General features: G+C 56.4%; 1 protein-coding gene across 1 annotated transcript; it reads right to left on the bottom strand.

Annotated features, from left to right (window-relative positions):
• Window positions 1-391: 391 nt before the first annotated feature.
• Window positions 392-9,312, bottom strand: GAL3ST1 (galactose-3-O-sulfotransferase 1). Its single transcript, XM_062590184.1, has 3 exons — window positions 9,021-9,312; window positions 3,651-3,784; window positions 392-1,943 (listed from the first exon to the last, which is right to left on the bottom strand). Exons 2-3 carry the CDS (start codon window positions 3,776-3,778, stop codon window positions 794-796), a joined length of 1,278 nt encoding a protein of 425 aa, XP_062446168.1. The 5' UTR covers window positions 3,779-3,784; window positions 9,021-9,312; the 3' UTR covers window positions 392-793.
• Window positions 9,313-14,948: the final 5,636 nt, after the last annotated feature.

The following is a 14,948-nucleotide window of genomic DNA, read 5'->3' as shown; positions in this document are numbered from 1 at the left end:
TCCCTGAATATGCAAGGCAACAGCTGGAGCCTCGCAGGTCCTGTGCTTGTCGCCTTACACTGACGCATACTGGACTCCGAGTCCAGCCAACATGTCTCCCCTCGAGCTCACCACCCTCGCAGACTGTGCCAATTCCACACACACACAGCCTTCAAGGCACACTCTTGCTCCCCTGTGTGATCTACGGTGTGTCACCTATGGTGACACAGTGACTGGTCCCCTGTTCTCGCTGTGATGAGGAGATGACAGGGGATCTGTCCGTCACAAATACTGCCTCCAGCACTCCTGCATGGAAGGAAGAAAGAGATTCTCTTGGAAAGAAAACCCCCTGCAGAAAACTCCCTGAAGACCCTATTGCTAGCTGTGATATCCTATGACCTGGTCTTGCTTCCAAGGCCTGCCCATGGGTGCTACAGGTCATGGGTGTGACACGCAGCCTGCCGCAGTGGTGCTCCATGGGCTCTTCCTCTGCTCCGGTCCACCCTCCCTGCTGGGAGCACCCAGCCAAGGAGGCTGAGCCAGCAAGGGGGTGGTGGGCAGCCACAAGGACAAGCAGCAGACCCTTTCCAGGCCCCTGTCCAAGTGGGGCTCCAAATGAAGGACACAGAGGTCCATGCAAGATCAAAACCTTGCTTGAGTGCCCAGGTCTTCAGGGAGGAGGACTGCATTCCCTGCAGGAGCCTCAAGCCAGTTCTGCTTATGTCCAACCAAAAGATATCATGAAGTAAGAAAAATGAAAGCACCTGGTTCTTTCCTTGGGTAAGGAGGGAAAAGGCTGGTTGCCTTTCCCTGCCTACCACTTCAGGAAGTCTCGCACACGGCTCCATAGCTTGGTGATCCAGAGGTTGACCCCTAGGTCAGTCAGGTACTGGATTTCAGGTGTCAGCATCTTGCGGCATAGCTTCCGGTGCTTCTTGTTGATCTTCTTCTTCAAATTGTAGCCCAGGATGGACTTCTCACCCAGTGGCTGCCAAGGCTGCATGGAGGACTCCTGGATGGCACTGGCATCCACGGGGTGACCCCCATCAATGCAGATACTTTTCATCTTCTCATTCTCTCGCTGCAGCTCAGCCACATCCTTTGCCATTCGCTCCCTCCCATAGATATCCACCTTATGCCAGAAAGTGGCATTAAAATAGCGATAGAGTTTGGCATCGATTAGGTTCCAGGAAGTAGCCTTCTCATAGAGCTCAGGTGTCAGCCTGGAGACAGTGGAGCCCTTCCTGGCATTGAGCTTGAAGTAGAGGATGTCTTCCAGCTCCCAGCAGAGCAGGTCCTTCAGCAGCACCAGGGACTCATCAAAGTACTCAAGTAACATGACAAGGTGGAAGCGCTGATCTATCTCTTGGAAGTACTGCTCCACAAGTGGGCTATTGGCATTCATGTTGTTGTCATAGCCCAAGTCAAAAAAAAGGAGGTTCTGGAGGTAGTGAGCGTTGAACCCATTAGGATCATAGTAATGCCAGGGATCCCGGAGGAACTCTGCTAGCTTGTCCTCCCCTGTTAGCTTCCAGGTGAGGGGGATGACTCGCCCAAAGTAGTGGAAAGAGGACTCAAAGAGGTAGGCAGGGTCCCGCAGTACTGTTAAGAAGATGGTGTCAGCTGGCAGAAGCTTGCGCACCTCGTCATAGTGGAAGCGCATGTGATTGCAGATGATGTTGAAGCACATACCTGGCTGGTAGTGCTGCACCTGGCTCCGCTCAAAGTACGAGGGATAGTAGAAGTCATTGCGGCCATTGGGGAAGGCGAATTTGAGGCGATGCTTCTCTCCGAAGCGGAAGAGGATGTTGAGGATGGTGCTGCTGGCTGTCTTGTGTGTCTTCATGAACATAATGTCCATCTTGGGCAGGCAACCTTGTCCTGGAGAGCTGCGTGTGCCATTTGCCTCTGCTAGCACCTTGGCCTGGGCTGGGTAGGAGGAGCAGGAATAGGGGATAGGGATCCTGGTGGAGAGAAAAGACAGGACACCTCGGTGAGGCTGGTTTGACTTCCCAGTCCAAATACCACAAAGCTACTGCAAATTTGTTTTTCAAAGGAGCTTGGTGCCTTTGCACTGGGGAAGGGTACTAGGCTCACAGCCCTGGGGAGGAGGCTGCTCTGCTGCTTTGTACAGTGCATAGCACCAGAGCCAGCCTGGCTCTTCCCCAGGGGCCCAATGCCAACCAGCAGCCAGCTATCCTGATGGAGAGGTGCCTGGCTTTTGGCAGAAATTTCCTTCTTCGGGGAGGCACTGGAGCATCCTGCTGAAGATCCTGTTCAGCTCCTCAAACTGGCATGGCTGCCCATAGGGAACTGGAAAGGGCTGATTGCACGATAACATCCACCTGAGCAGCCTCTGAACACCCTTGACCAACCAGAGCCCCAAAAGCTGGTGCCTTTCGGTACCAAGTCACCCGCCTTCTGCTACAACCTTGCTTTGGCCAGCAGCTCTGAGATGTCAAACCAAACTCATTCACCAGGCAAGAGTCCCAGCCAGGTCCAACTACCAAGGAAGGGCTGTTACAAGGATCAACAGGGACTTCACTGGAGTCAGTCCCATTTCTACAAGTGCAGCCAGATCAGAAGGGGCCCCTTCCCTCCAGGCAGCTGGGGTGGACACCATGCTGGAAAGCACCGCAGCATCTCTCCTCTCTTCCCAGATCCAGGCTGCGGAGGGCATCAAGCACCAGGGGGACCAGGACCTTTTCTGCTGTGGTCACTTTATCCACCTTCACCCTGCAGTCACACCAAGCACCAGCACAGCAGTGGCTGGGGCAGCCACAGCATGGAGACTGTTAAGCTGCACATTTTTACACTGCAGGAATGATTTTTCAGACAGGACCTGCCAAGGTTTTTGCAAGGTCCCTTTGCAAAGAGCATTGAACTTACCTGTCATCACCTTTGCGTGAGGCACATGTGACAGTGTTTCTGTCACGGTTTTGGAGGACAAACCCTAGATAAAGAGTGCCTATATAACTGGCTTATTAAGCCCAACTATATATGTTTATGCTGGATACTTGGGAATGTGTTGGCAGCTCATGGAAAGCCGTTGCCCATCTGCCTAGCCATGATCTAAGCAGGCACCCCGTTGGGATCCAACAGGTTGTCCTAGGGCCAAGACCGCCTTTGCACATCCTGCCCTGGAGCAATCATCCTTCCTCTGACCAGCTCTGCCCAGTGGTGGGGAGCCCTAGGCCTTGGAGCTACTGGAGAGAGTCCAGCATAAGGCTACAAAGATGATCAGAGGGCTGGAGCCTCTGCCCTATCAGGAACGGCTGTGAGAGCTGGGCCTGTTTAGCCTGGAGAAGAGAAGTCTGAGGGGGGATCTTATCAATGTCTACAAGTCCCTGAAGGGAGGGTGTCAAGGGGATGGGCACAAACTCTTTTCAGTTGTCCCATGTGACAGGACAAGAGGAAATGGGCACAAACTGAATCACAGGAAGTTCTGCCTGAACGTGAGGAGGAATTTCTTCACTGTGAGAGTGACAGAGCACTGGAAGAGGTTTCCCAGAGAGGCTGTGGAGTCTCCTTCTTTGCAGATATTCAAAGCCTGTCTGGATGCAACCCTGTCTAACATGCTCTAGGTGACGCTGCTGAGCAGGGGAGGTTGGACTAGATGATCTCCAGAGGTCCTTTCCAACCTTACTGATTCTATGATTCTATGAACTCACTCTGTCAGGCTGACTTGCAGGGGTGGGATGGCATAGGAGTAGAGCAGTAGCATGAAGCTGGTCAGAAGTGTTCCCAGGACAAGCCCCTTACACATGGACCTCCAGTGTTTCCCATGGGGCAACATCATGGTCACCTGCAAATGGCAGAGAGGAGAGAGGTTAGCAAAGTGGACAGCCAAGTGAGGGGAGACAGAGATGGACACAATGTGGGAAAAAGTGGAGAATAAAGGGATCACGTAAGACACAACAGTAAGTCAAATGACACCCAAATAAGGCCATTGCACAGGGGGATCACGCTGCTGCGGAAGGTCCCAGGAAGCATCACAGGGGACAAGGCTAGGCACTCCTAGGAGAGAATGATTGACAAGCATGTTCCCAGTACTGGCACAGCTGGATTCATGGCTGAGGAGTGGCACATCTGCTTGCACTGTGACATTCTTGCATGTGTTTAACAAGAGCAATTCCCTTACAAAAAACAAAAGTATGAGATTAGAATTAGGTTGGGAGAAAACAGCAGCTCCTTAAAGGGATTCAACAGGTAGCAGAGCCAAGGCAGGCTTCAACCAGGGCCTGTATTACTATCACTCTGGAGCTACATAGGAGAATATTGGAGGCAGAGATCTCAGCTCTAGCAAGGGATATTGGGTGATTCAGAGGCAGAGAAGAACTGACGTTAGGAGGCACTTCTGCAGGTCTCTGGTCCAACCTCCTGCTCTGAGCAGGGCCAACTTCAAAGCTAGATCAGGTTGCTCAGGGCCTTATCTAGCCACAGTTTGGATATCTCTGGCTGCAGAGTGGGGATTCTCTCTCACAGAGCACCAGCATCTTCCTCCATGCACCAAAAAATTACCAACAGGGGCCAGGAGCTTTCCAAAGGTGACTGTAAGGGGAACATTTCAATGAAGCTGGTGTTGGATTAACACAGGAGTGGTTTAGCTCTGCTCCAGGTATCCAGAACAAAGCAAGGGGATTTTTCACTGTGCAGCGTGGTTTTGAAGCGGTAATCCCAAATGGTCGAGCAAATCTGCAGTATTTTCGGGATTTCCCTTCCTCTGGACTTTTCCCTTTGAACCATAAGTCTTTTATGCCACTCTAGTATGAAAGTAGATGTTGACAGTTAGCACTCCCAAGGGCTGGGAAAGCTGAGCTCATGCCACTCCAAGAATAATCCAGCCCTGGCACATCGTGACTCTCCACAGGCTCACACCACAGCTGGGCCAGATCCTGCACACACCTGAGCAGCTCCAATCACCCCACATGCAGGGGATGCCCTCAGCCCCCCCGCGTGCACAGGTGCTTTAGCATGATGGCATCCAACTGTGCAAACACACTCCTCATTGACCATACACAAGCACATATGCACACTCATGCAAGCACACACATGCACACATCTACATACATGCACAGAGGCACAAATGCACATGCTTATATACCTGCATGCAAACACACATACACACAAAAGCACATGCATGCATGCAAACATACACAGAGGGAGACAGGCAAACATACGTCCACGCACAGGCATGCCCACACATCTGTGCACACACATACACATGCGCATAGAGACATAAACACACATACACATCTATGAACATGCACACAGACACACATACATTCACACACTCTCATCCACGCATACACTTGCACACACAAGGAAACAGACCCAGACACACATCTGTACACTCAGGTACCCACATGTATACAGGGACACAGACACATAAACACACATCTATGCATTCATGCACATACATGCACATACAGGGACACAAACACACATGCCTGCACACTCATGCACACACACACATACACCGGGACACACACACACACACACACACACACACAAGGACACAGACACACGTAGATCTATGCAAATTCATTCATGCACACACACACACAGAGGAACAAAGGCACACACAGATCTATGCATACTTATGCATGCACACGCACACACATACATTCACACGCTTGCATGCACACACAGTGACGCACACAGGCACAAAGACTCCCCTGACCCTGCATGCAATCAGCCCCTTCCCCCACTCCCATGGGAGCACCCCATGCCAGCGACCCCCTGCCCAGCACCCTCCCCGCTGCTGCCCTTCCCCTTGCAGCCCCTGGCGCAGCCCGATGGAGGTGGGCCCCGAGGCATCCCAGCACCTTCCTGGCTGTTGGCACAGCCCGCAATGTCCGCTTGCTGCCGGCAGTTCCCCCCCACACCCAGCGCAGGAGGCCTGGCCAGTCCAGTGTGCTGTTACCCGAGCCCAGAGCTGCTCTCCTAGTGCGTGAGCCACTGCATTGCAGCAGGGCTGTCCTCTGTGGCAGGACAAGGAGATGCACTGCCTGGGGCCCACGGCCAGAGCTGCTGGCCCGCCAAGAACGAGCTGGGCCAGGTAACCCTGTGCCCATGGGGCTCTGAGCAGTGATCGGCTTGTGGCAGCCAGCAGCACTCTGGAAAAAAACAAGCTGGAGGGCAAAACTAAGAGCTGGACGTGGTGGGGTGGCAGTCCTGTGTTTGCAGCCCTGTCACTCCACAGGGCGGGGAGGACAGGGTGCAGGGCCAGCTTTGCCCATGCACCTCTGAGCAGCCTCCCTAAACCCTGCTCTCCTCCTTTGCAGGAAAGCATGATGCAGCCAGAGCAGAGCACAGCAGGTCTTGGCTACACCTCCATCCCCGGCACACCGTGGCCTGCCAAAGATTTCTTCTGCAGCTCTTTGGCTAGCATGCGTCCTCTGCACGTTGCCTACAGCCGCGGCCGGCCATGCTCCTTGCTGCCGCCTGAGTAACATGGGGTACAAATAAACCACCAGCCCTCCATATCCAGCAGGACTGTTGCTCCCCTAGAGCCTCACGTCTAGCAACCCCGGCTTGGAAAGCCATGTTTTCCAGGCTCTACATCTCCTGCAAGCCTCAATGCAGCAAAGGCCTTCCTGGGATTTTCAAGAGAAAAACGAGCAGAAACACTACCTGACCAATGCCAGCTTGCAGGCACCTTCCTCCACCAAGGTGGCCGGCCCTGGTGCCGCTGCTTGCAGCGCGTGCCTGGCGAGGGGAGCCCTGGCCCAGCAGCGCCTGCTGCGTGCCTCGAGCCTCCTGACCCAGCTCGCCTCCCCCTTTTCTCCTTCCCTGGCGGCGGAGGGCAATGAGCCGAGCGCCCTGCGCTGCTGGCTCATATTGTGCAGCTGAGATTTCCATCTCACTGAATAATGAATGGGAAGCGAAAGCGGATCTCGAGGCCGGCGGCTGGCAGCTGACACAGCGGGGCTGCTCTGCTGGGGTGGGTGCTCCCCAGCGCTCCGTCTCCTCTGCCCTTCCCAGCACGGCCCTGGCAGCACTGGCAGTCAGGCCCTCTCCCAATGGAGAGAGCAGCCTCTGGCCTTGGGGAGCGTGCGGCTGGCGCTGTGGGCCTGTCCTTTCCCAAAGCAAAAGGACTGGCGGATGGGCAGTGGTCAGGGTTTGGATTTGCATCTTGTTCCTGTGCAGCAGCACCATCAGCTGTGAGCCTCCAACGACTGGTGAGACGCGCACCACTGCTGAGGGCTCCACAGGGATTTTGGTCTGAAGGTGCTGGCACCAGCTGGAAAAGCTGGTTGGCCTGCAGGAAACTGCATGTCTCGAAGCGCTTAATGCAGCAAACCAAGCAGCAAGCATTGAGCTTTGTGAGAGGTGCCATCCGTGTGTGGGGGGGCTGCCAGACAAAGCCCCGAGGAGGCAGCAAGCTTAGGTTGCTAGTGCCCTGGGAAGCGGTGGTTAATGCAGCAAGTGAAAAGCAGAAAAAAGGGTGCTGCCGACCTTCTCCAAAACAGTGAGGTTTGGCTTGGTTTCCAAGCCCATCTCTCCTCTGACCTTGGCATGTCTGTGTTTCTTCCGCCTCCCTGGCAGGTCAGCAAGGAGGAAGATGGTGCATGCAGCAATATTACTGCTTCCAGGCCTTGCCGCTGAAACACAGTGGTCAGTGGTGCCGCCACAGGCACTGCAGCCCAGCCGGGCTCCCAAGCCCTCCTTGCCAGCTCAGGCTGCAAAGCTGGCACCGGACACACAGGCTGCACTGAGCCTGGCAAGACATGCTGGGTTTCCAACCTGCCCTTTGGCTTGCAAGGTGTGTGATGCAGAGGTGGGAAGACAGCCGGATGCTAAGCCACCCTCCGGGGCCCATTTCATTCCTGGCTGCCTGTTTGCCTGGGGTGGCGCCATGCATGCTGCGCGGGGTGCTGCTATGCATGCTGCGTGGGGTGCTGCCATGCACGCTGCATGGGGCATGCCCATGCATGCTGTGCAGGGTGCCACCATGCACGCTGTGCGGGGTGCTGCCATGCACACTGCATGGGCTGCTACCACGCATGCTGCACAACGTGCTACCACACATGCTGCACGGGGCACCACCATGCATGTTGCACGGGGCACTGCCATGCATGCCACACAGGGTGCCGGCACCCAACTCCCCAGTAGTGAGCCCACCGCTGCGAGCCGTACCGTGCTCGCCCTGGTGGCTCTGCACGCTAACCCCAACGCAACTTCGGCAGGGGTCCAGCCCTGTCTGCAGGGATGCCAATCGGATGTCTAACTCCAGCTGGGCTGGCACTTCTGGGGTGTTTCTTGCAAACAATTCCCAACCCAGTTACTCTATTGACTTTGCCTTAAGTGAGTGGCTTAATTATTAATAGCTCAGGAGTAGAAATGCCGAGATCGAGGCTTTTTTCCTGGTGCTCCTGTTAGTGCAGAGCAGCAGTGTCTCCAGCCCTTATCCAGTCAGTCAAAATTCCCAGCTGGAGTCTAGCAGCCACCTTCACGGGGACAGGACATGTCCTCACTGACCATTTCCCCCCTGCAGGCAGCGTGGCCTGGCAGGTGCTCCTGCATCCCTCGGGCAGCCCCATACCCTGCCCCACATCGCAGCCGCTCAGCCTGCAAGCCCCATCCCGAGCACCCAGCATGAGGGGCCCCACGGCCGGGTGCTTCGTCCCTCACCGCCGTACACCAAGGGAGAACCTCCTGGTTCTCCCTTCTACAGGCTCTATGGCCAAACTTTTAGAGGCACAACACCCTGTTTTAGAGGCATGTCTCCCCTCCCCCACTGCTGTCACTTTCTCCTCCTGCCCCCCAAGCAATCCCCCCTGCACAGGCTCCCTCCCTCACGTGCACAGTTTCCCTTGTGGTCCGCAGCACGGGCCAGGCCGCGGTGCATATCCCTGCGCTAACAAACACCTTGTATCTCTGCGCAAGCCCGGGCGTTCCCTCCCTGGCATGTAAACAGCCACATGCCCCCTCCTCGCATCCTGGCCTGCGCAGCGAATCCCTCCGGCTCCCCTGCACCGGTGCCCGCGGACTCCCACGCACCGCGGCCTCTGATGTCCCCCTCCGGTGAACATCACCTTTTCCGTTGCTTAAGCTGCTCTCTGCAAAGCTTCCCTTTCCTCTTCTCCACTCTCCAGGGTGCAGGAAGACCAGGTGGCGCAGGGAGATGCTGCTCCGACATGGAATAAGCTTGCCCCCGGCAGCTCCCTCGAGTGCCGGCTCCTACAAAGCAGCCCGTGCATCCCTGGCAGTCGCTGCCCTGCTCTCTATGCCATCCCAAGGATACCAAGCTGGATCACCAGCCTGGACTTGGTGGGGGAGGGATAAATAAATAAATAAATAATAACAATAATAAAAATCTCCCTTTATAGTGCTCCCAGCAGAGGCCGATAATCCTGCTCTCTCCTCCTAGGTGTGGAGCCGCAGCGAGACACTCCCCTGGCTCCTGGGGGCAGACGCTCCAAGCTTTGGGCTCTCGCTGCCACCCTCACCGGCTCCCCGTCTCCGTCTCTCCTCCCACTTCAGGCAGCACAGAGGATTCATTCACCCTGCTCCCTTCCAGAGTTGGGAACAACGGAGCTGTTTGTCTCCATCTGCGGCACCGCCATCAAGGGCGACATTGTCACCGAGCGGCGCACACTCGTCCCGCAGCTCCTCTGCTAAGCGCAGCAAAATCCAGCGCTGCCCTGGCGCTGCAGCACCCAGCACCTCCGGGAGCCCCACAGGCCACAAGCTGGCCACGGGGCCCAGGCCAGCGGGGAGCAACGGGGCACCGCTCGGCAGCACCGGCGAGCAGGTGGCGCGTGATGCCTCGGCCGGCAGCTGAGATTTCCCTGTAAACACCGCGTGGGAAGTTAAAGAGAGGCCGAAGTGGTGCCTGCACGCAGGGCCGGGAGCGGGAGGCAGGAAGTGCTGCTGGGCGGTTGCTCATTATCAGGGAGCCGCTCGCGAGGAGACGTTGCCTCCTTCCCGGGAGTCACCAGCCACAGCTCCCCAGGGGTGACGAGCTCTTCCCAAGACAGACGCTTCGGTTACCTTCCCGTGTGCCCGTGGCATGGGCTTGAGGCCGGGCTTCTGTCTCCACGAGCTCACCTCCAGCTTGAAAACGCCCAGTTCTAGCCGAGACGCCACACGCGGCCCATCCGGCTTCTCCGCAGCCCCAGTCCTTGGCAAAAGGCTTGCGAAGTGGGCATCTCGTGGCATGTCCCCCATGTGCCGCATCGGGTCCTCCTTCTCATTCCCACAGCCTCTTGTATCCACCCTGTTGCTTACTTCCTGGTGCCCACTCTATCTAAAGGGCTTTTATGGCCTTTATCGCAGCAATATTTCTGCTCCTTTGCTCTCCAGTCACGCCAGCTGCAGCTCACCAGCTCCTTCCCTGCAGCCGCTGTGGTGTTTTCCACTGTGGTGAGCTGCCAGGAGTTTGCCTTCACTGCTGCCCTCTTCGCTGTGGTTCTGCATGTTGGCTGTGCTGGTGCACAGAGGGAAGGGGCTTCGTGGTGTCGCTGCCCACCAGCCCCCGTGCCCAGTTTAGCTGCAGGCCACACATTTTGACACTTGGTAGCAAAAGCCAAAGCTTGCAGGGCTCCCCTTGTCGTGGCTCATGCCCCTACCCTGCCCTAGACAGCTCCCTGCCCCTTGGAGACCATCCTACCCTCCCAGGGACCTAGTCAGGCCTTGGGGGACACTGAGCACTGGGGCTCAGGGCTGGAGCTATTCGAGGGCAGGCGTGCCGGGGATGCTGGTGGCTTTGTGCACCAAGCCCAGGACACAGTGCAGGGTGGCCAGGCGAGGTGAGTGGGTGCTGCTGCTGTGGCTCTCCAGGCACGCAGGAGGGCTCTGGCTGCATGCTCCCCAGCCCCCTCCTGTGTGCTCAACCCGGAGCTGGAGCTTTCTCCGAGGAGCATGAAGACAGCGTTTTGTTTGGCGGAAAGAAGCCGCTCCTGTGCTGGCAGCCCCTGGTGGGGCTTGGTGACCGAGGCAGTCCACGGCTCTTTTGTTCCCTGCAGGCAGTGTCACCGGAGCTGCGGAGGGAAGCTCGTGAGTGCCGTTTCCGTCCGGAGCAGCACCCTGCTCCCGTCCTCCCAGGCTGCTAACACATCACCCCACTCTTGGGCCAGAATAGGAGCTATTGTGTACCCGGACATGGCCATGGCTCTTTTGCATCGGCCTCAAAGCTGGCTTTCTGCTGTTAAAGGCGACAGTGGCTCCGTGGGCTGCTCTGGGGCTCACAGTGCCGTACCCTAACCCGGCTGAGGGGTCCAAGCAAGTGGTGGCTGCGCCGGGGGGCAGTGCCCCGGGGCTTGTGTTGCAGTGTAACAGCAGGGCACCCCTTGGCCGTGCCCAGCACCTACAGAAGTCTTTACCCCACCGGTCAGTGCTTGCTCTCTCAAGGATGAATGCTCTTAGGTTCCTGCAGGCTTCCTAGCACACTTGATGGACCTCATTTCACACCTTTGCAGCCCAAAGGAGCCTGCGTAACTCTGTCCCCATCCCATAGACACAACCACGGCAGACATGCTGTGGGGAGTGCAGATTGAGCACAGAGGCTCACATCCGCAAGCCCCAACACAGATCCTGCGTCTCACAGCCAGGACGAGGTCTCAGTGCAGGGCATCCCCAAAGGCTCAACCACAACACTGTCAGACACTGGGTCTTTGAGCCTCTGATGGTGTCCAGGCTTGTTCCCCAGACAAGAAGTTGTCTTGCTGAGCTCAGGGCAGACAGGCAGTTTTCACCTCATCGTAGCCAGCCATGCTCTTGGGGCACATCGTGTCCTGCCTCCCATCTCCTTCTCACCACAGAGTTAATCTGTGCAACTCAACAGCACAGCGTAGCACCGAGATCGTATGCACGCCAGAGCTCAAGAACAAGAAAAGCAAGAATATTCTCCACCTCAGAAAGACTGTCCTGCTTCCAGGTTTGATGCAGGCACTAACTGCTGGACTGAAAAGTCACTTCCCTCATGGGACACAACTGCTCGGAGTGGGAGGTCAACATCTGGCTTGGGCCAAAGCAGATGCATCCCTGACTCCAGATGGCACTGGAAGATAGGATCTGTTCAGGCTACCTCAGGCACCCCAAAATTAAAGTCTAAGTCTGTGCCAGTCATCCTAGGCTCCCTGTAGACAGTAGAGAGAAACAGGCACCTCCACAAATGGCTGACCTCAGCCCGACTCGGGAGAGAGAAGTAAGCAGGTGTGCAAATGAACACTTCCAGAAGATGCTGCTCCCTGCAACATGCTGAGAGGGAATGAAAAGCAACTAGCTCCAACGCACACATGGGATAGGCAGACCCCATCTGTAGCTCGAGCCTGCAGTCCCCCCAGCACGTACTCCAGCCCTTGCCTGTGCTGGCTGCAGCAGCCCCCCACGCTCTGCCCAGCGCTGGAATGGGAGGAATTCCAGGCACATGCCAGCCCCAGCTCTGCCTGCAGCATTTTATTCATCCCCAAGCACTGGAAGGGCTTGGCCAGTCTGCACACACCATGGTGGTATTTCTGATCAGATTGGCAGGCCACCACCTTCCACCTCCTCCTCTCCAAGGCTCGGGAAGGAGCAGCCTGCAGAGCTGAGTGCTGGAGGGCTGCAGGGATGAATGTGGAGCTTCAGCTCGACGGTGAAAGAGCAAAATCTGCTCTGTCCAGCTCACAGCAGCACTCTGCTGCTTTGGAGGAAGCTGGGCGTTTGCTACACCAGGTATCGTTGCCCTTCAACCCCCCGGGGTCGGCTCCAGCTGGCAAAAGTCTGATTAAGTGTACTCCAGCCCAGCAGAGCAGGGAGCGCTGCTGTGGGGTGCTGCTGTTTGTCTTCAATATTTAACCATGCCATGGGTATGCTTCTAGCAAACACAGGGATCTTCATCAGAGCACTCTCTGCCCTGCCGAAAAAAAAAGTGCTGCCCTCTCTGCTGGGATCAGGACAGGCTAATTAGCTCTGCTCAGCAGTAGTGTAATGACTAACTGCGTGGCATGGGAACGGCAGTTCCATATGTGCCCCCCAGGGTGATCCAGTTTGGAGAAGCAGAAAGAATAGAAACAATTTACTTAATTACCTTTGCACCCCCCCTTTCAGCAAAACTCTCAAGGGCAGACGGCGGGGGGTGGGGCTGTGGAGGTGGAATAACTCTCCGGGCCCATGGCACGTTGAGCTGATGCATTTTCAGTTGCACCCAGCCACGGCTGGATTTATGCTGGTGATTTATCACCAATCTCTTCACCTATCCCTGGGGCACATTTGTCACAGTTAATAGTCACTGAGTGAATTAAGCATGACAGTGGATTAGGTAATACACTCTGGCTCTGCCAACCTGTCTGTTTTTGGCATAAATGCTTTCCATCCTCTTTCCTGATCCTTGCCGTCATGAGTGGATTCTCCCATGTGCCTTTTGGGCAGCACTTTTCCTGAGCTACGAAACAGTCACTGTGGGCAAGTAGCCATCCTGCCCCTTCTCTGAAGAGCTCTGCTCTCCAGAACAGCACTTTTCTTCCTTTGGGGTTTTAATTTCCCAAGGAGAGCATGGTGCTTTAAAGGGAGTTTCCAGCTACAAGAGGACCCCAGCACCCAGAAGCTGGGGCTGGTTTTTGAGAATCTGCAGAGAGCCCGGCAGCTCAGCTCCCATGGGGAGCTGCCTGCTCCCACCAGCAAAGGGTGGCTTGCGGTGTCCCGATGCCGATTTCACGATTTAATGAGCTGTGTGCTTTTCTGGCAGCCGGCAAGCTGCAACACTCCCTTCTGAGTGAGGCTTTGCTCCCACAGCCTCGGTGGGCAGAGTTTTCCCCTCCTGCCTTCTCTCCTGCCAAAAGGGAGCCCACCTGAAGAGCCCATATGTGTTCAAATCTTGATGCAAAAGAGCCAAACTCAAAACTGAAGCACAAGATCATGGCAGAAGCCTTCTGGCAACTGTCTCCTTCAGGACTTGAGTAGACGTGGTTGCTTTTTCGGAGGACTATCATCCCTCCTACCCTAAAGCAATCCCTCCTACCTGTGATGGCCTAGGGAGGATTGAGGCACCTGTGGGTGCTGAGTAGCCTTGCCAAGAGCCACCCCTCCAGGAAGGCTCTGCCTTGACCAAGAGGTGCTTTCCCACCCTCTGATCCCCATGCCCACCCCCAGAGGAGAAGACAGAAAATCCTACCCTGGGTCTGAAAGCTGAACCAGGCGACTTACCCTGAAAGGCACCATAGCTACACCTGTGCTCCCACGGCTGGGCTTCGCCAGGAGCTGGAAAGCAGGAGAGGTGGGCATTTGAGTTCAGACAAAGAAGCTGTTGTCACCACCGGAGATGGTTGCTGCTGAAGCCTGTGCGATCAGGACACGGCTCTGTTGCGGCACACCCCATGCCCCGGCATGACGGACAGTGCGGAGGCAGCGCCAGGGCCCAGCCTCTCTGCCCGCTCGTTGCCTAACTCCAGCACGCCGCCGCCTTATCGCTGGGCCTCCAAACATGTGGCGGGCAGAAACCGTCCTCGTGGCCTTTCGATGCGGGGGAAGCGGCAGCTGCCCCGCGGCAGGGCACAGCAGTGGTGACCTGTTGACGGTCACTTTGCAGGCCAGGTGAGGAAGAGTCTCTCCAGTGCAACGCTCCACTGCCAGGCCCAGCCCCCATGGTGGCGGCAGCGAGGGGACCCTCGTGCCAGGAGACTCCCCCCAAGCATCCCCACCATGACCAGCACCCCTAGCTCACAGGCAGCCAGGTGCCCGCAGGTGCCGGCTCCCACCTCGCCCGCGTGTCGGGGCTACCATCGCCCGGGGCTGCGCCTTGCCAGGAGGCATTTATTGCCTTAGAGGCTTTGCACGCTAAATGAAACTTAACAGTCCAGAGGCGGACGAGCTCCTAGAGGCAAAGGTAAAGCCAAGGGAAAAATAATAATAATAATAAAAAAAGGGCAAGGCGTTACGTACTCTTGCTGCTCCGCGCTGTTCCGCTCACTTGGCCGTCGACCTGGCTGGGGCCGGCCCAGAGGCCTCCCCGCCACGACGCGAGTCGGGGGAAGCGCCTTACG

This window comes from Rhea pennata, chromosome 17 (assembly GCF_028389875.1).
Source record: "Rhea pennata isolate bPtePen1 chromosome 17, bPtePen1.pri, whole genome shotgun sequence".
In the NCBI taxonomy this organism is placed as follows: domain Eukaryota; kingdom Metazoa; phylum Chordata; class Aves; order Rheiformes; family Rheidae; genus Rhea; species Rhea pennata.
Note: the sequence above shows the minus strand (reverse complement) of the source record. Positions and strands in the feature narration are given on the sequence as shown.